The sequence below is a fragment of the Protopterus annectens genome, chromosome 8.part0 (genome assembly GCF_019279795.1).
Source record: "Protopterus annectens isolate FY-2018-M chromosome 8.part0, PAN1.0, whole genome shotgun sequence".
In the NCBI taxonomy this organism is placed as follows: domain Eukaryota; kingdom Metazoa; phylum Chordata; order Ceratodontiformes; family Protopteridae; genus Protopterus; species Protopterus annectens.
Window position 1 is genome coordinate 357736868 of NC_056741.1, and position 22283 is coordinate 357759150.

At 40.4% G+C, this 22283-nt stretch overlaps 1 protein-coding gene across 1 annotated transcript in view; it reads left to right on the plus strand.

Annotated features, from left to right (window-relative positions):
• Positions 1-22283, plus strand: part of CLCN1 (chloride voltage-gated channel 1) — a 2440475-nt gene that overhangs the window by 2102055 nt on the left and 316137 nt on the right. The window contains exons 18-19 of the mRNA XM_044079868.1: positions 6075-6174; positions 6979-7064. Coding sequence (XP_043935803.1) covers positions 6075-6174; positions 6979-7064 — 186 coding nt within the window. The remainder of the gene's footprint in view (positions 1-6074; positions 6175-6978; positions 7065-22283) is intronic.

The following is a 22283-nucleotide window of genomic DNA, read 5'->3' on the forward strand; positions in this document are numbered from 1 at the left end:
GTAGAATATTGGCTTACTCCCTGTGGAAACCATTATAATGTTCTACTCAATAAAATGTAAAATGATGATAGATTGTGATGCAACTCTGTTTTTCTCTTCAGACCCCCAGGAGGTCATGCTTAGTGACTGTCAAGCAATTATGTTAAGAACAAACTTTATAGTTTTATGGGACATTAGATAACCTGTCTTGAGCAAGTCTTAGCCAGGTAGACTAGGTGCATACTATTTCAGTTTTTTAGGATATAAAACCAAATCAATGAATAAATCCACAAAAATGAGTGTAGAGGAGGCAGACCACTTCTTAAAACCACCAAGCATGTTTTTTATTTAATAAACAATAAAATATATAAGCGCTTTTGTCTCAATATTCCAAAATTACAGAGACTTCATCAGAATCCAGCTTACAGTAACTTTATTGCTACCTTATTTATACTGCTATGAGGGTTAGTATTGTTTTACTAGTTATCATAACATACCTATGTGAGGTAATATGCATTGGTTTCTTTTAATCTTTCTGGTAATTGTCTTAACTGAACTTAACTGTCACAGTAATATGTTGCATCATATTGCCCATCTCAGTTTGCCTGCAAATTTGTGAATATGTCCCCTTCTTTATTAATCTCATTTTACTGGTTGATTTAGACTTGCTACTGTCATATATTGTGATCAGTGGGATTTTGCATATATAAATGCAGGCTTGAAGTTTTTAACGTATTTATTTTATTTATTTATTTATTTATTTATTTCACATTTATTAACCGGGTTAGTCCAAATGAGTTTGCAAACAAACCCATTTTCAGTGGAGACCCAAGGGGAAAAGCCCCAGCAAACATAAGTAAAGATAAAGTGACAATATACAAATATTAAATAACAATCACAATACAAAATAATTGTAAAAAAAAAGGTTATTAACTATTTTCATTGCATTGATAGTAAGCAACCCATTTTCAGTGGAGACCCAAGGAGAAAGAGCCACAGCAAACATAAGCAAAGATAAACATACAGGACAAAAACAGTTAAAAATAACAATGCAAATACAAAATTAATTATAAAGAGTAAAACAAAAGAAAAAAATTATGAACATTAAGGGTTGCACTGATAGCAGTGTTTGTAAATTTACTACATATGAGAGTAAAAACAAAAAGATAATCGTTGTTCAAAAGAAGGACAATGTATAGACATTTATAGGAAGTGGGGGATAAATAGTGTGGATAATGGGGGGGAGTAGGGCTATAGCAGTAGAGCTGAGGGTTTAGGAGGTTAGTTTAAGCAGAAGTTACTAACAGAGAAAGAAAATTAGGAGATGCAACAGGTTATACAGTAGGACAGACTAAGACTACATGTGGTCAAGGCAACAGCATAATTTCAAGTTTACTACATGGGATTTAAGCTCTTTTTTAAAACAGGGAAAGGAAAGGTTTGCCTTTGATACTAGGTATAAGGTACATTTCATTTAACAGAGTTATGTATTTCCATCATATTTTTGTTTCATTGTTTGCATAATAAAACACCGATCATATACAGATAGGGTAAAAGTCCTGCCCCTCTACTCAGTCTCATACAGATTGCTCAATGATGACCTGTGTCTGGCATACAAGGCCATTTGAGACCCAGCCTTGATGGAGTTGATGCATATCCGTAAGACAAACTTCACTTGTGCAACCCACACACAAGGCCTTAACCTGGTCTGTGGCATTAATAGAACTTGTTGACAGGACAGATTTGTGTCTCAAAGACTCCACTGCCTGTGGAATAGACTCCCTCACCATGTCAAGCAGAGTACCTCTCTAGCCCTCTTTAAGAGGAACCTGGATGACTGGATGGTAAACAGAAAATATACCACTGGGATCCCACCTGTGTCCCTGCTGGACAGGGGAAACAGGTGCTGCCTTTGAGGGAACATGGGTGAAATTCTTGGCTAGGCTTACAAGGGCCTCCAGGCCAACAGCCTAGTATCATCCTATGACTCTATGAACCTATAATAATCTCATCATTTGAATTGCATCAGGGTTTTGTGTCACTGACTACTAAAGGCATTTCTATGCTTGTCTTAGTGGAAGTTCAATTTCCTTGCTGCACAATTAGTACACAGTCCAATAATGAGTTATGTAGCTAGTCTTGTGTAATGTTTTAGAGTTTAATGCATGAGGCACTGTGTCAATTCACTGAAACTCAAGCAGAGCAGTACTCTGCTATCTCTTGCACTTATGATGTCCACTATTAATATTTAAATCACAAATAATTACATTTAATATGATGGTATGTATCATCAGACCTCTCAGCTGTCCTTATTTTGGGGAAATGTTCCTATTTTTAGGACTGATTTATCCTTGTTCATGATGTACCTATTTTTGGAGGTATGCCCCTCTTTTCAGGTTTGAGTTCCCTTTAACACAAATCTCTAAATCCCCCTCATCACACATGATTTTTGAAGCTGTCTAGTGCATAATAAACCACACTACATGACCAGCATACTAGTGGCCTCAATAATTTAAAGAAAGAGAGCAACCATCTTACATCTCCCTTTTTTCCGAAGTAATGACCTTGTATGGTAGATATTTGGAATACAGCCAGTTAAAGCTGACATATTTTACACTGTCTATTTGATAATGCACTTATATTTTTCCTTAATTTTTGTTACTTCTTGTTTTAAACATACTTTTCTGAAAGGTAGCCAGCCCACATTCCTACTGAAAGCATAAAGAGTTATGTGCTATTTGATGTTCACATTTTATGTTAATTAGATATCCAGATTTATGGCTGGATGTACCTACTTTTAAGGGCCTTTGAACCTCTGTACCTATTGTCAGCATTTACAGGTTGAAAGGTATGTATTACCACTCTTTGTATGCAGCCACAGGTGCTGTCCTAACATTCAGAATGACTACAGCTATCCCCCGTGCACCTGTTGGCAGTTGTTGAAGAATATGACATTAAACTATATACATTATGGCATGGTCCAGATTTGGATCTCTAGCATACCTCTTAACCTTTAGAGCAATAAATCTGGACAAAGCCATTAATAAAAGTGGGACCAAGGCCCAAAACTAGGAACAATTTTTAAATATTGCTCGTAGAAACTTAGAAACTTGATATAATAACAGGTTTTACATTAAGGTGAATTTTCTGAATGGTATTAAGTCTAAAACTCAAATGTCTGTCACTACTTTTTAACTATGATCTTTAATGATTTTGCCACTAATTTGCCAAAAAACCACAATTTTAGGAAAATGGACCAAAAATATGAGGGAAAAATCTGGACATTCAGCAAAAATCTGTATAGTTGAGAAGTATGGTCACTAGATCCTATCAGATGGTAAATAAATGAACAGTGAGCAATGAATCCAGTCTCTATAAGATTATGCTGTCAAGCTTGTGTTTTTCCTTGCAGTTTAGTAAGACAACATGGTGCTATAGAATTTTACACTCTATAAGATACAAGACTATTCACTGTATTTCTTACTATTCTGATTAAAAAAAATAATGTGAAAAAAAGACATTAATTTACTAGTACCTTGTTTTTCAAGGGTAAGACAGCATTCAGATTGCCTGTTATTATTTTTTTAAATGGGAAAACAATGCAGGGTAAATTGTAATTCGTTTTGATTTAGAAAAAGATTTTGTAAATTTTTTTTCATGAAATCTGTCATAAGACCCCAATTTATCCCATTTTTTTCAGCTGGCGATCTGAATATCTCAATTCTTTATTCTTTAAAGTACCTGTAACTGCTGTTTCAGAAATTAAAAATGAAGAGCATATATGTTTCGGTTATAGATCCCAGAAAATGTGGTTTCATCTGAAGTAGATAATATAAACAGATTGAGTTTCTATCTACGAAAATGTGAGTAAAGTGAAGGGAAAGGATCTTTGTGCCTTTGTGATCTATACTGACCAAAAAAAGCATTTGAGACTGTACCTCATAAAGGTATCCCTGAAGTACTACTGCCTGTGAAGTCAATGGCAATTTGAGTAACTGGATCGAATGTTATCTAGTCAGAGGACAGCAGGCCTATTTACAAGGCATTGACTCAGAGGCGATTATTGTTCTAGTGGTTTTAGTAAGGACTTAGTATTTTGCCTCATGCTATTCATTTGTTATAACTAAATGCCCATTCTTATTATTAGAAACTCTTCCTGACGGAAACCTCTTAAGAGAAAGAGATTGGGTGATAATCATTTTAAGGTTAGAGTAGGCATTATAATATTGCTTGCATAAAGATATATAGATATCTTTTATTGCAAGCCTCCTGGAATTTAAATAAATTTATGTTTCAGAGAGATAAATGTGAGACAATTATGTTTGGGGTCAGTAAAACACCACAATCAATGTCTGTTGTATATTTTGTAATTCTTTACACAGATTTGGCCTTATAAATAAACACGTAATGAATGACACATTCTCTTAATTCAAAGCTCAGGGAAATGAATGTAAAGGAAACAACTGACAATTTTTAGCATTTTCATTCTAGTTTAATATGTTGAGAACTTCATTAAAAAGACAAAGCAAAGATATAACAAGAACCAAGTTATTTTCCCACCTGCAACCTTAATATTTCCCTAGTTAGTGGTGCAAACAGTTATTTAAATTAAAGGAAATGATAACATTGCCTCTAATGATGATTTACAGATCATAAAAAGATTGACGAATAACACAGTTGTTCAGCTCTAGACAGAAGGATGAATCCCGTTAACTTCATACATGTTACATAGTAAAACATAGGTTTCAATATTTACCAGGTTTCCCAAATCAGCTTCCTGATAACCCGAATCCAACTTTAATAAATGACTGTGCAACTAAAGCCTACTTTAGTAACAATAGAGCTTAGACTAGGAAACTGAACCTATGCAATCATGCAACTATATCAACAGCTGGTTTATGTACTAGAAGTTTGAAAATATCTATTGCTGTTAGACTGTCAGATATAACATTAGTGTTATTCCCTAAATTGCTTTGAGAATTATATAGCTTGGTATAAATTAATTAATATATATTATTTTACATTGCATGATATTCTAATAACCAGCTGTCCTGAAATACAAACTAAGACTATAAAGAATTATGAAGTATTCCTTAGAGTAAAGTAACCAAACACGGCAGAAGATTAGGAGGCTAACAATTCAATAAGCAATTTTATCTATGTATTTGAATTTGTTTACTGGGGACAGCACTGATTATTTCAGACTAAATTCAGTTTGTTTAATTGATTCTGTATTATTAGTTTCATAGGATCATAGGATCATAAGAGGTTACTAGGCTATTGATCCGGAGGTCATTTCAAGCCTAGCCATTTCATCCCAATGCAATACCATGGATACTCTAGTCAATACCCAGAATTGTATTTAGTAATGACTGCCCATGTTCAGGAGAGTTGTGTGTTCTATCCCCAGTGAGAAATTAAGATGCCCCATCAACTCTTCCAGGTTCCTTTTGAACAGTGTCAGAGGCACTCAGCTTCACATGAATTGGCAGCCTATTCTAAAGATGAGACAGTCACTGGGAGACAAATATGTCCCTATAGCATGTCCTACTCAAGTCACAGGCCATATTTAGGTCCCTGAAATGTGTTGCTCCAGTCCCATTTGATTTACGGATGTGCAGCAAATTCATTAGGTTTGGGTCAGAGATTGCTCTGTAAGCCAAGCATAAGTCTTCCCTAAGAAGTCTATATGATACTGAGTATAGTAACAGGGACTTTACTTGGTCTGTGCAAGACATGTGCTGGAGTCCATTGATCTTCTTAGTTAGAAACTTCTGAGGTCTCTCCCATTGCTGCATGTGCTTTGCATGATACATGCCAAAAGGGACGTTATACCCAGTTATGGGCCTCATTAGTGATGAGTATAGAGGGGTTATAACCTCCTTTGCTCTAGAGTTGATGCCTTTGTTAATCAAGTGTGCTACATAAAAAGCCTTCCTTACTACAGTAAACACATGGTGGTCAAAGTTAAGGTCGTAGTCTACTTGTGATCCCAGATCTCTTACCATTTTGTATGTACATAGGTTATTGTTAATTTAATAGTATGAATGTTTCATATTTTAAAGTTTTTCTTCATTTTTTTTTTTGGCTTTAAGGTGACTCCAGTGGTATTTCCAAACACTCCACTTTCCGGAGAACCCAATGGTCCTGTAAGTCCCAGCAAACCTCCAGAAGAAGAAAATCAGGAATGTGCAGGTAGGAGTTTCTTTTTACGCTTATACAATGTTTTTATTAACACCTGACAGTAATGAAGTATGTGATAATATGTGGCAGGGGTTGTGAAATCTTGAATTACTATTTGTCACAGCATAAAGTAATCCTACAATAACCCTGTGTAATAAATGTTTCCAAAATAACAATGTGATTAATGCATATGAGCAGTTTGAACCTGTATTAGAAAGAAAAGCAGCAAATGCAATGTAGTGATGAGCGTATGTGAACACAGACACAGATTGCATGAAAGCTGATACAGTATTTATTTATTTATTTGTTTGTCTGTCATTTATTAATCAGATAAGTAAGTGAACTTTTTCAAGACCTCTTTTCAGCCACGAACAAGGCCAAGAAGGCAAGTACAACAGGCATTAACAAAAAGCATTATAACATTTACATTGCAAGTTTCTCTTGTATATTAATATACAATAATACAAAAGCAGTGTGTGTCACAGTATACATTAAATAATTATTAGATTTCCACATACCACACCAACATAGCACAACAGATACTTTTGTAGCAGATATAGGGTGGTAGCAGTCATTCAAATACAGAAAGCATGACGTGAGACAAATCGTTCAGATGTACACACAGTAAGTTCAGTTTTTAGGTATACCACCTTAAAAGTAACATTTAATACATTTGTACATGCTCCTGGTCTGAACTTTAATGAATCTATTTTTAGTTACGTATTTTTGGTTAGAAAATAGTGGATGCTAATTTCCTAATGATGTAATACTGTCAGAGTTAGTGTCCAACCTAAATTGCTTTCTCCTTAATTACAGGAACAGGAGTTCTGAGAACCATGAGAGACACGATTTGCCGTATGCTGTGCTATACTACACCACCACCAGAAAAGGAAAAAGAAGAGGTCTGTTGGTGTGTTTAACTTATATTTTTATGTTCTCATTTTACTGCTTTGTGGTATATAATATTTAACAAATTTGACAAAATATAGCTCTGTTGATGTTACTAAGAAAGGTAACAAATAAGCTCATTTCATTTATGGATAGCCAACCTTTGATACAAATTTACACAGAAATAAATATCTTAAAATGCATTGCTATGAAGAATGCCAAATGAAATTTGTTTTTCAAAAACTATAGTATGTATACAAAAATATTGTGCATCAAGATATGTGTACAAGCAGCAAGTTAAGTCCTTTTTTAATGTTGTTTGTCTTTTCAGCTTTTTCCCGGTAAGGGGTCGCCACAGTGGAACTCCGGTCCGCTAATGATTAGCAGTAGATTTTTATGAAACGCAGAGGTGCCAGCTCGACGCCCAACCTTCAACGAAGGCAGGCCCCTGGGATCACATCAGTCATCCTGCTAGACAGGGGTCCAGGGAAGTAAATAGTGTGGGAAGAAATAGCCAGGGAATCGTTATGGCCAGGCTTGTATAGGCCCTAGGGCTGATATCCTAGTACCAACCTATGAACCTATGAATGCACGCATGTCTTTCGAATGCTACCCAACCATGGAGAGGACATGCAGACTCCACGCAGAAGGCACTCCCAAGCCACGCTGAGAATTGAACGGGAGAAGCTCTTGCTGTGAGGTAACAATGCTACCGCTGTACCACCGTGGCTAATGACTGATATTTAACCTGAGACAATTCTATTCCATTTTTATAAACAAGACCCTGTCAATAGAAACTGGCTGTTGGGACATGTAATATCGCCTCACTGCTGGAGAATAGAAAATGTACCCATAACTGTCCACTGTGCTGGACAGAGGCAGGTCTAAAATACTTTATCCCATGAATGAGTCACCTCAAATTATCTATGGTTTTGATCCCAGTTACTCTCATTACAGATAGTATATAATTATCAACCCTTGTGATGGGTTGGGCCAATCTAACACCAAATGGGATATATTAATTCAAGCACCAAAATGGAACTGGCTAGGCTTAAAATAGCCCACAAGGGCACCCAGCCTAGCACTTACCTATGAACTTATTTTTCAGACAAAATACAGCACCAAAACAGCTGTCTTACTCTTTACTATCCAAATCTATACCAGCATGGAAAATGGAAAGCTTACAAGAGCCACATCTGTAAATCTTAAAAAAAAAGCCTTCAAAAGTGTTAACCATGACATCTTTATTGGAATATTTAAACAATGTCACTTTTCTGACTAATTCTTTTGCTCTGCTTTGTCAGCTTCATTCATTCCAGAACATTCTCCATAAGTAGTAGCCAAATGTAGAGACTATCTGGAGCCATCACTTCAGGTATACTATAAGACTCAGTACTTTCACCCACTACTCATCTTCCTCATTATTAAAGATCTGCCCTACAGGCACCTAAGCTGATTATTATACATTGAATGGTACCTCTTATACCATGCCAATAGATATTGCCAATATAAAGGCTGACAGATTCAGTGCCAACTTTACCCCCCAAAGGACCAATCACAATACTAGTAGATTGCCAGGCACCCAGTATTACTGCTGCACAGGTTAAAATACCACTGTCCAAGGCTAAGAATACAGCTTCTATGGGACCTGACAATATCCCTGCCTGTGTACTACATGAACTACAGAGTGAACTGGCACCTCACCTGTGGGCCCTGTTCAATCACAGCCTCACCTCAGGCTTTGTCCCTACTGAATAGGGCACTGCTATATTCATCCCTCTCCACAAAGGAGGAGCATCTACCAAACCTGGGAATGATTGCCCCATTAGCCTGACCAGTCTGATATGCAAAGCTATGGAATGCATCATCATGGACCTAATAAACAAGGATATAGGGACTCTCCAACCTCTGGATCCCACACAGTTTGGTTTTCTGAAGGGTAGATCATGCCTGCTCAACTTGGTTGACTTCTTTGAGTCAGTCACCAGAGTTGTGGATGAAGGCAAGGTGGTTCATACAGCTTACCTTGATCTGGCCAAGGCCTTTGATACCATTCCCCACTGTATTGATAGACTCACCAAACTAGGCATCAACTCCTATATCACTAGATGGGTTGCAGACTGGCTCACAGATAGAACCCAATGTGTGAAAGTAGCTGACTCCAAGTCAGACTGCTGACCAGTCACAAATGGAGTCCCACAGGGATTGGTCCTGTGTCCTCTCCTGTTTGGTATTTACTTCTCAGAAGTCCAGGCCAACACAAAGGGACTCTGGCTGAAAAAGTTTGCAGACAATTGCAAGTTGGGAGCCATTATTAACTCCCCAAGTGATGTTGACATCCTACAGAAAGGCCACACTGAGACTGACTGGTGTCAGAACCATGGCCTTAAGCTCAATGCCAAAAAATGTGTCGTCATCCCCTTTGGGAAAAACTCAGTTCCCATGAACTACCACATCGATGGTAGTTCACTGAACATGGAAGGCATTATAAGAAATCTGGGAACACAGGCTGACAGCAACCTCTCTTTTGACCACCACACTGCTACTGTGGTCAGAAAGTCCATCTATGTGGCACATCCCATTACTAAGGGTTTTGCATCCAGGAAGAAAGAGGTCATTGTCTCCCTCTACTCTTCCCTCATTAGGCAGATCATCGAGTACAATGCCCCATTTGTTATGTACCTCACTAGACACCTGCAACAACTTGAGAGGCTGCAAAAGTACCTCACAAAGAGGATCCTAGGCCTTAAACACTTGGCCTATATGGGCAGACTCAAAAAAACTCCAGCTATTCTCTGTCTCATATCGGCTACTTAGAGGTGATCTCTGTTTGACTTACAAAGCCATGTCTGACCCAGCTCTGTTAGAAATGCTACAGTTAAAGAAATCCCAATCCCTCCGCACCATATGCCTCAACCTCATTACCACAATCAACAGAACATGCTGGAGGGACAGGTTCATAACCCAGAGACTGCCCATGCTATGGAATAGACTTCCCATACATGTCAAACAGAGCACTTCACTGGCCCTCTTCAAGAGAAATCTTGATGAATGGATGGGAAATTGAAAATTCACCCCTGGGATGACTCCAGTGACTCTACTCGACAGAAGCACTGGAAACTAAGGTCGGGTGGCATGATGCCAGGGTAATCCTATGGGCTAGGCTTGTAAAGGCTTCAGGGCCATTAGCCTAGTACACACCTATGAACCTATGATATTGTCATTAATAAGGCAGTCAGCACAGTCACTGAGCTTCAAAGCACTCTGCAAACAGAAAGTCTTTGGAAATGGTACTAGACATGAAAAAAAAAACATTGTCACGAGGAAAGACTCACTGACATTCCTCCACTGCACATAAATCATCCACAGGGTATTTCCTTGCTAGTAGTCACAACATATAAATACTTGAGGATAACATTAGCCCTAAGCATTCCTTTCCTATGTCACTTGACAGCCAAGTCAACAAAGTTCTCACCCAAGTCAAGAGTAGCTATAAAATGTATTGTCTTCTCACTTTACACACCAAAAAGGGAAACATAAGGAGGGTCTGGTGTTCACTGAATCCTTCTGCTGTGGGGAAGGGTCCGTGCCCCCCATACACCCACTAATGATATATATTAACTCCATGATCGCACTACAGTGGGGAAAAGGCAGGTTTCATTACTAACCGTTACTTGTAAGTAGGTAGTACATTCCATTTCCTTTATATTGGCCAACTGTGATTGTTCTATGTAATTTTTCACAATCATTTGGCCTTTTAATAAAGGGAAATTCTGATGGTTTGATGAACATTCTGTTCAATCGCTAAGAACAGACCTGACGCTGTCCTATTGTTTTGCTCTTCTCCCCCACCTCTTAGCCTAAAACAAATCAGTACTATAAACGTCTGCCAGAGCATCATATTTCTAGCAACTAGTGGCTTCTTGTGACACTTGTATATGCATATATTATCTCAAAACTGATTTTTCTGCTTAGCATTGTTAATATGCTTCCACAATCTACAATTGATTGTTCTTCACTCTATTGCTAGTCTGCCTTACTAGTCAATTTCAATTGGCATTGTACCCTTTTGCCTGCAGCAATATTTATTTTATTTATTTTATTTGACATCTGTTTACCAGGAAAGTCAGACGGGGCTAGTAGCCCATTTTCAGCAGAGACCCAGGGAGAAAAGCGCCACATGTAGACAATGCAACTATAAGAAAAGTACAGCTTTAAATGAAACAATCTGAGATAGGTACAGTCCTTACAGTAGTTCAGGAGCCTGGTCTGCAAGGCCATGGAACGTATCATCATTGAACTCATAAACAAAGACACTGGTAACCTCCAAACTCTGGATCCCACCCAGTTCGGGTTTGTGAAAGGCAGATCATGCCTCCTGAACCTGATCGACTTCTTTGAGGCAGTCACCAAAGCCATGGATGAGGGTAAGGTGGTTCACACAGCCTATCTTGACCTTGCTAAGGCTTTTGACACCATCCCCCATTCTGGAATTATAGCTAAACTCACTAAACTAGGTATAAATCCCTACGTCACAAGATGGGTTTCCAACTGGCTCACTGACAGAACCCACACTGTAAAAGTTGCAGACTCCAAATCTGACCTCAAAGCAGTGACAAGTGGAGTACCACAGGGTTCCATCCTGGGACCTCTCCTGTTTGGTATCTACTTCTCTGAAGTACAGACTAACACAGAAGGCCTCTGGCTAATGAAGTCCGGAGATGACTGCAAACTAGGAGCCATAGTCAAGTCCCCAAATGATGTGGACATCCTACAAAAGGGCCTCACTGAGACAGATGCCTGGTGTCAGAGCCATGGCCTCAAGCTCAATGCCAAAAAGTGCAGTGTCATCCCCTTTGGTATAAACTCTGTACCCATGAACTACCACATAGGCAGCAATCTACTTAACACCGAATGCGTGACAAGAGACATTGGGACCCAGGTGGACAGTAGTTTCTCCTTTGACAGTCACATCGCCACAGTAGTCAGGAAGTCCTTCTACGTGGCACACCTCATTATAAAAGGGTTCTCATCCAGGAAAAAAGAGGTAATTGTTCCCCTCTACTTGTCACTCATTAGACCCATTATAGAGTACAACGTCCCTTTTGGAATGTACTGCACAAGACATCTGCAGCAGCTGGAAAGGCCACAGAAGTACCTCACAAAGAGGATTACTGGCCTCAAACAAATACCCTACACTGTCCGCCTCAAAAAACTCCAGCTTTACTCCGTAGCATATCGCCTACTCCGAGGTGATCTCTGCCTAACATATAAAGCTATGTCAAACCCAGAGCTGTTGGACATGCTGCACCTAAAGAAATCCCAATCCCTCCAACCTACATGCTCTTGGGACCTAAACCTTGTCACCACAATAAACAGAACACGCTGGAGGGATAGATTCCTGTCCCAGAGACTTCCTATACTCTGGAACAAGCTACCCATCTATGTCAAGCAAAGTTCTTCATTAGTACTCTTCAAGAAAAATCTTGATGAGTGGATGGGAAATAGGAAATACACCCTGAGGAAAACTTCTGTGTCTCTGCTGGACAGTGGCACAGGAAAATAACTTTCTTGGGTGGCGTAAGCTATGGAACCTTGCTGGCTAGGCTTACGTAGGCCCTTGGGCCGATAGCTTAGTACCTACCTATGAACCTATGAACACTAAAGAGGCATCAGTTTGTTTTCACAGAGATAAATTACACACACAAATACTAGGAATGTATAAAATTAGTTAACAAAAGTCAAAGAGCTTCCTTAAAGAAAACATTTCTAAACAGCAATAAGAGAAGAAAGTCAGATAAAAGTCACAGTGTTCAAGCATTGCGGATGCATTTAGTATTACAGTCATTATGTAGTTTATTTCGAGAAGGGAGAGAAGAATGAAAAGTAGAAAGACTTGTGGTTTTATAGCTGTGGATGAGGTTAGAAAAGATTATAGGAACTCGAGGGATGATAAGGAAACTTAGAAAGAGTGGACTTAAAGAAAAGTGTTGAGGGAATGGACACAAAATATGTGTTCAGCCTGATGATGAGCAGGAGTGTTACCATTTGTCATTTAGATGAGTCTTAACCAGTTTTTTGAACTGAGTAGGGTTACTAGTGTTAAGAATATTCTGAGAGATGGAATTCCATGCTTTAGAGATGTGATATGAGTATAGACAGTCCCCAAAGCTGTTTCTGGATTTTGTAACTTTTAGCAGTAAGTTGATAAAGGATCTCAGGGGTCTATTATCGGAGTGGGTTTGTATTAGGGTGTGGAGGGCTAGACATTCATCAGGCTGATATATGATAAGAGTGTTAGTGTAAGCTGTTAAGGGATAAGAGACTGGGTAGTTCAAGCCACTTGAATTTTTGGAGAGCAACACAGAGATGGCTTCTGTGTGGTAGGATTGTAGTAAATTTGGAGAGTTGTGGGTAGCAAGCTTGCAGTTTGTTTAGATCAGATTTTCTGAGGTTTGTGAATATAAAGAAGGTGTACATTAGTGTGGATAATAAGTGGGCCCTGGCAATAGCTTGTCTGGAGGAGTTGGTAAGGTATGACTTGATTCTACAGACAGAACCTAATTTAATGTGGGCTTTTTTAATAACAAGTGATACATGCTTGTCAAATCTCCAGCTGTTATCATTGGTGACACCTAGTAGCTTAGTTTCAGTGATTGGTTTTATTAATGTATAGTTTGATGAAGTGATTTTAAAGTGCTGACTAAGGCTGTTGGCTTTGTGATGATTGTTAAAAAAGCATTAGTTTGGTTTTGTTGGAGTTTAGGAAGAGCTTTTTGTTGTATAGTTAACAGTCAATGTCAGAAAACGATGTTCGGGTAATTTCTTGCAGTTGTGGCAGGGAGGGTGCAGCACAGATTACAGTGGAATCATCTGCATATCATATGTTAGTGGCTGTGATGTTATATGTTAGAAGGGTAGATCATGCCTGCTCAACTTGGTTGACTTCTTTGGGTCAGCCACCAGAGCTGTGGATGAAGGCAAGGTGGTTCATACAGGCTACCTTGATCTGGCCAAAGCCTTCGATAACATTCCCCACTCAGGAATCACATAAAAACTCACTAAGCTAGGCATCAACCCCTATATCACTAGGTAGGTTGCAAAATGGCTCACAGATAGAACCCACAGTGTGAAAGTAGCTGACTCCAAGTCAGACTGTTGACCAGTCATGAGTGGAGTCCCACAGGGTTTGGTCCTGGGTCCTCTCCTGTTTGGTAACTACTTCTCTTGAGTACAGGCCAACACAAAGGGACTCTGGCTGACAAAGTTCGTAGACGATTGCAAGTTGGGAGCTATTATTAACTTCCCAAGTGATGTTGACATCCTACAAAAAGGCCTCAGTGAGACCAGTGACTGGTGTCAGAACCGTGGCCTTAAGCTCAATGCCAAAACAGGTGGCATCATCCTCCTTGGGAAAAACCCGGTTCCCTTGAATCACCACATCGATGGTAGTCCACTGAACACAGAAAGCGTTATAAGATATCTAGGAACACAGGTTGACAGCAACCTCTCTTTTGATCACCACACTGCCACTGTGGTCAGAATGGCAAATCTCATTTCTAATCATTTGCATCCAGGAAGAAAGAGGTCATTGCCTCCCTCTACTCTTCCCTCATTAGGCCAATCATTGAGTATAATACCCCATTTGGCATGTACCTCACTAGATACCTGCAACAACTGGAAAGGCCACAAAAGTACCTCACAAAGAGTATCCTAGGCCTTAAACGCTTGCCCTATATGGACAGACTCCATCTATTCTCTGTCTCATATCGCCTACTTAGAGGCAATCTCTGCTTGACTTACAAAGTCATGTCTGACCCAGCTCTGTTAGAAATGCTACATCTAAAGAAATCACGTTTCTTCCGCAACACACATTCCAGAGACCTTAACCTCATTACCGCAATCAACAGAACATACTGGAGGGACAGGTTCATAACCCAGAGACTGCCCATGCTATGGAATAGACTTCCCATACATGTCAAGCAGAGGACCTCACTGGGCCTCTTCATTAGAAGTCTTGATTAGTGGATGGGAAATAGAAAATTCACTCTGGAGATCACTCCAGTAGCTCTACTTGACAGAGGCACTAGGAACTAAGGTCGGGTGGCATGATGCCAGGGTAATCCTATGGGATGGCTTGTAAAGGCTCCAGGTACACACCTATGAACCTGTGAACCAATTACAGCTGAATGGTAGGAGTCTAAACAAAACACTTCACTCCCTAGAAGCTCTCTTCACCTTAGAGAATGCTGATTTCTAGATAGTGACTGAGACATAGTTTAAAACTGCTCAGAACACACTAACAGTGCAAGGTTATAATGCCTTCCACACATTTAGACCAGCTACTTCACAGGCAGGGACGAAAGGTGGAGATGCCTCTATTTACAGCAAAAATAAATATACCTCAAGGCTGTTCAAACAGGACAATGCACTTGAGTTGATCCATGTTCAAATCACCATAGGCAAAATCCAGTACCACTTCCTTGCAAGTTACAGGCCACCCTTTATGACCCAGGAAACCCGTACCATGTATTTAAAATTATTAGAAACACTAACCATCCAAGCCAATACCATATTCATGAGTGACTTTAATTACCCCGCTATTAACTGGGAATCCTATGTGACATGAAACATGCAGGCACAGAGATTCTTGGATTTTGTAAACACAAACTCCCTGGACCAGATAATCAATACACCAACCAGGGGTACAACCATACTGGATCTGGTCCTCACTAATATGGGAGAGTGCTGCATACCCCCTATTGTAATGTCTTCCCTGGCAAAGTCAGACCACAAAATGGTCTCCTTTGATGTAAAAATAAAACCTGGATCACCAGCTAAACCTGCAATATTCAGAAACTAATCTAAGGCTAGCCTCCTGCTATTAAGTGATAACAAGGCAAGATTTCAAGCAGAGAACACTGCTGCCTATTCAGAACTGTTCACAGAAACTGTGTACAAGCATGTTAATAGCCACATAGAGGCAGCTGTACCCATAAGGAAGAAGTACAGAACTAACTCAAAAATAAGCCACCCTAGTGGAATCACAAAATCAGTACGCTGTATAACAGAAGGAAGAAATTCATGGCAAAAATTAGGAGTTGCAGCACCCAGCAGGATACAAGGACTCTCATCAAACTAAACCAACAACTCAGAGGACAAATAAAGTCTACCAAAGCCAAAATTGAGGCACGTTTGGCCTCCCTGGCCAAGGACAACCACAAAGCATTCTTTATCTATATCCGCAACCTTAAAGGCAATGCACAGATGTGCGCAGAGCTCATTATAAATGGAGCTACCTATAATGAGCCAGGAGGTGTATCAAACCTCTTGGCTGATAAATTCAGCTCCAACTTTACCCCTCTCTCCCCCTCAACCTTCCTTCAGGAAATACCATCAAATATAACTCCCCCTAATATCACTAGTGATCAGGTCTTTAATGCTCACTCTAAGACCAAGAACACTGCATTAATGGGTGCAGACAATATCCCAGGGTACCTTCTAAATAGCATGAAACATGATTTATCAGGCCTCTGTAATTACTATTTAATTGTATCCTCCAAACAGGCTTTGTACCTCATAAATGGAGAACAGCAACAGTCATCCCTCTGCACAAATGTGGGCCATCTACAGACCCTGGAAACTACAGACCAATAAGTCTCAATAGTCTTAAATGTAAAGCCATGGAAAAAAATATGGAAATGCTCACTTGAGATATAATAAATCTCAAGATACTATATCCAACCCAGTTTGATTTTGTCATGATTCGTCAAGGGCAGATCATGCCTACTTAACCTGGTGGACTTCTTTGAGAAGGAGGCCAAAGCAATGGATGAGATAAAAATGGTTCACACTGCCTACCTTGACCTGGCCAAGGCATTTGACACAATACCCCACTCAGGCATTGTTGACAGACTCAAGGGGTTAGGTGCAAACTCATATGGATAGCCAGCTGGCTCACAGAGAGGACCCAGGAAGTTAGAAATAGGGAGTTCACCTCCACAAAGAGGCCAGTCACAAGTGTAGTCCCTCAGGAATCAGTTCTAGGACTGCTCCTTTTTGGCATTTACTTCTCAGAAGTCAAGGTCAATGTCAGTGGTCTCTGGCTAACTAAATTTGTGGATGATTGCAAATTAGGAGCTGTCACTGAATCCCACACTGACACAAATGTTCTCCAGGAGAGTCTGACACAGACAAAGAACTGGTGTCAGAGCCATGGACTAAAATAAATGCTAAGAAATGCATAACAGTATCTATTGGGAAGTCATCCACCTCTGGTAACTGTCATATTGACAACACACCTCTTAGAGTTGACCCAGTAGTCAGGAACTTAGGGACACACATAGATAGTAATCTAGGTTTTGACCATCACGTGTCTACAGTAGTGAGGAAATCATTCTATGTTGCACACCTTATAGACAAAGGTATGGCATCTAAGTCCAAGGAAGTCTTTATTCCACTGTATTTGTTATTCATCAGACTATCATTGAGTACAGTGCCTTTTTTGGTATGTACCTAATCAGGCATATACAACCATTGGAATGTACACAGAGGTTCCTCACAAAAAAATACAGGGAGTAAGTAAAATGTCCTATGCTGACCACCTCAAGGCTCTTTCCCTGTATTCTACCTCCTACAGGCTTCTGTGGGGAGATCTATACATGGCATACAGGGCATTGTCAGACCTCACTCTGATGGACCTCCTGCATATCCAAAAAACAAACAGCACCATAATTACCCATCCTAAAGATTTAAACCTTGCCTGTGATATAAATACGACACCCTGGAGAGAAAGGTATGTATCCCAGAGACTACCCTGTCTATGGAACAAGCTTCCCATCCATGTAAAGCAGAGTTCCTCCCTAGCCCAATTCAAGTGCAACTTGGACAACTGGATTGGTGTGAAGCACCTAAAAAATACCCCCTACCACCCCCAGACTAATTGTCTTGTGGAGAGGTTAAACTCTACACTAAAGACCATGCTACAGGCACTTGCAGACCAGTTTAAGAGACAAACAGTGGGACAAATATTTGCCACATCTTCTGTTTGCATACAGAGAGGTTCCCCATGAATCCACAGGTTTTTCACTCTTTGAGTTGCTGCATTGGCATAGTGTGAGGGGATCTTTAGATTTGATTCATGATGAGTGGGAGGGTGAGTATGAATCCCACAAGGAGTCTCTTGTGCCATATGTCTTAAACCTCTGGACAAGGCTTAGGGAGCTCATGGGCTTTTCCCAGGAGAACCAAGCAGAAGCCCAACAGCAGAAAAAGGTCTGGTATGACAGGAATGCTCAAGCCAGGGAGTACACTGTAGGGCAGCAGGTTATGGTGCTCATTTCTGTCAGCCACAATAAGCTGCAGGCAGCTTTAGAAGGACCCTTTGAAGTGGTAAGAAAGGTCAGTGATGTTAATTACATGGTAAACCTGCTAGGCAGAAGGCAGGGACACAGATTGTACCATGTTAACATGATGAAGCCTTACCATGATAGGGAGGCCCTTGTGCTGAATATTTGCAGTGGATGATTGGAGGAGTCTGAGGGGTATCTGGTGAATGGTCTCAGTGAGGTTTGGACGGACACTTCAGTGGAAGAAGTAGCAATGCCCCAGCAGCTATCCTCTACAAAGGTTTGAGAAATGTGAACAGAGTTGCAGGAGTTTGGGGGCATGTTCACTGGGAAACCTGGGTGCACCCACCTTGTGCAGCACCAGGTGGATACAGGACCTCAAAGGCCTATCAAGCAGGACCCTTACAGGGTGCCTGAGCAAGTCAGACAGACTCTGAGGGAAGAGATACAGAAAATGTTGGAACTGGGGGTAATCCAAGAGTCCAGCAGTCCCTGGGCCTCCCCAGTGGTGCTGGAACCAAATAAAGATGGCAGCACCCAGCTCTGTGTAGACTACAGAAAATGTAATAGTCACATAGAGTGAAATGCTTACCCCATGCCTAGGACAGATGAAGCCTTGGAGCAGCTGGGTGGGGCTAAGTATATGACCACTATTCCTTTGACCAAGGGCTACTGGCCGGTGCTCTTGACTCTCACTGTTTGTGAGAGGTCAGCCTTTGTGCCACCTTTCGGATTATATATGATCACAAAGATGCCCTTTGTGATGAAAAATTCCCCCAGCAACCTTCCAGAGGCTGCTAGATACTATCCTAGGAGGAGATTATTCCCTTGCTTACCTGGACAATAGTGCTATCTACAGCCATTCCTGCCAAGAACATCTTTAGCATGTCAGGGAGGTCCTAGTAGACTGCAAAGGGCAGGGTTGACTATTAAGTAAGTGTCAGGTGAGTATGGGACATAGAGTGGGGAGTGGTAAGATCAGGCCAGAGCCCGCCAAAGTGGAAGCTATTCAGGCATCGCTTGCCCCTGTTACCAAAAGGCAGGTGAGGGCGTTTTTGGGGACAGCTGGGTACTATAGAAAGTTTGTTCCCAATTATAGTACAATAGCTGCCACCCTCACAGACCTTATAAGGAAAAACAGACCATATTGGTTAGTTCTGCACCCCAGCATGTGAGCAGACATTTCAAAAGCTTAAAGGAGCTTTGGGAGGACCCCCTGTGTCAGCCAATCCATATTACAGCAAATAATTTGTTGTGCAGGTAGATGCTTCAAACCATAGGGCTAGGGCTGTACTCAGCCAGGTTTCATCAAAGGAAGAGGTGCACCCAGTTGTATATCTCAGCTGTAGACTCCAACCCAGGGAGGAATGTTATGCAGCTGCAGAAAAAGAATGTCTAGCCATAGTATGGGCAGTGCAGAAACTTCAGCCCTATCTGTATGGAAGGAAATTCACTGTGGTTACAGACAACAATCCCTTAACATAGCTACATTGAGCCAGCCAGTAAAATGTCAAGTTATTAAGGTGGAGCCTAGGGTTGCAGGCATATGACATGACAGTGCAGCATCGTAGTGGGGTCAGCAATGCCAGTGCTGATGGGCTGTCAAAGTATGGGTTATGGTGTTCCCAGACAGGCCCATTTCTCTCAAGCAATGTTTTTCTATGGTTACTTGAAAAACTAGCCTGAGTTTTCAAAGGATGGGAGAGATGTGATGTTATGAGGTAGTGCCATGGAAAGTAGGGCAGTGTATGTGTACATATGCCAGCAAAGCTAGCTGAAGTTGTGTAAAGAATTTTATGTTATTTGGCTATCACACTAATTTGAACAGATGCTAGAGTTAAAATATATTTGTAAAGTTACTTGTGTTAAAAATGAATCAACAGTAGATCCTCCTGCACAAAAAGAATGCATAAATGTATATCAGGTTGTATTGTTGTAACTGATAAAATGTGTATGTTTATCAGTGAACCCTGGAAGGGTGAAAAGTTTGAAATTGTGTTATAGCTTTCAGATGCTGCCCCAGATCTTAGTAAAGATCTGTGTGTGTATTATACTAGAGTCAGGTGAACTGAGGTGATGTCATCCTTTAACCATCATCTGGTTTCTTTGGAACCCTCATAGCAGCACTTTGAAACCTGAAAGAAATGGTTTCTGACAGAATATATACCTCATGCAACACAGTCAAAGGGAGACATCATCTGGCTTTTTCAGTGGTAAGACACTCAACACACATCAGCTTGCCTTGCTTTAGTAACTAGTCAGGGAACAGTAATTCTTTAGTTAGTCAGGGACATTACTGAGAACAGTTTAGTATTGCTTTCTGCATCTGTGAGTATCTATCCAGCTGTATTATTTTAATATCTCTGTGGCTGAAAATCTGGTGTTTATTGTATTCAGTATTTTCCTGATTTCTGTTTTATTATTTATCATTAAATATGTAATACCTTTCATTGTGGCTGGTCCTTTACAGAATACTTTTAACATCTTGAGAGTATCTGTGCTTATTTTAGTGACACTGTGGCCACTCCTGAAAGTATTGCTGCTTTGGTCACACTCTACTGTTTGTATGTTACACAGTATAATTGGGTACCATTTGTAAGCACCTTAGATAGCTGGCTGGTGGCAATGTGATTATCTCAGAGTCTGGGCAGAAATGGGCACAGCTAGCAAATCTGTGCCAGCTTTTCCCAGGTGTGTATGTGTATGTGTGAAACTCAAATATCCAAGTGTTTGTGTTAGCTATTGGGAACAGGGATACAGAGCTCCAAAGTAGTCAGTGTGGAGTTTGTGTGGGCCTGGAGAGAGAAATAGAGTCTGCTCCCATGTCTAGAGCATGATCCCTGTGGGCTCTTAAGAGAAATTGTGCTTGTTGCAGGGAGCTGCATCTGAAAATACTGTGTGACTCCATCTTCACTCTTAGTGACCATCCCTCACTGGAGGCAGTGGTGAGTATTGAGTCTCCTTAATTGCTGACACGGAGTAGGGACCCATCACAGTGGCCTGGCTGCTCATGGTGTGGAGTTTGTTTGTGAAGCTAGAGAAAAGAAGTGGGACCTAGTATTAAACCTTGTGGGGCACCTAGTGTTATGGGTATTAGGGAAGAGAGATTGTTTTGCCACTTGACAGCTTGTTGGCAATTGGAAAGGTAGTTGTGGAACCAGGAGAGGGCATCTTTAGATATGCCAAGGGATGCAAGCTCATGTAAGAGTTTTTGGTGGGATACTGTGTCAAATGCCTTTGACATATCTAGAAATATAGAGAAGACAAGCTGACCTTCATTTATGAGCTGCTTTACAGTATTGATGAACCTAAGCAGGGCAGTTGTGGTACTGTGGCTGGGTCGAAATCCATGGTGGGAATTGGCTAGAAGATTATTACTTAACAGATGGGCCAATAATTGAAAGTGGATGCATTTTTCCAAAAGTTTTGAAAGAGGAGATAGTATGGAAATTTGTCTGTAGTTGGAAACTTCTAGTGAGGCGCCACCTTTGTGGAGAGGTATTACATACAACAGCTTCCAAATCTTAGGGATCTATTGTTCAAAGATGGAGCTATTGATAAAAATAGATACAGGGTAAGGGATGACATCAGCTGCTAGCTTGAGGTATTCATTTGGTAAGTTAGCAGCAACAAGTGACGTGGGTTATAGTTTGGTTAACATTTTTTTTATTTTGTCAATTTGGATGGGTTGCAGAGAGAGAGTGTGGTTGGGGTAACATTGGTTCCAGGTTGGCTGACTAGTGGAGTGTTGTTTTTGTTATTTGTGAGTGAGAGTATAGTGTTTGTGAAAAAAAAATTGAATTGGGTTGCTATACTTTCTTTAGAATTAGAGGCATTGGGAGTTGGGGTTGTGGGTTGCCCTGGATATAGAAGTGGTTTAATGGT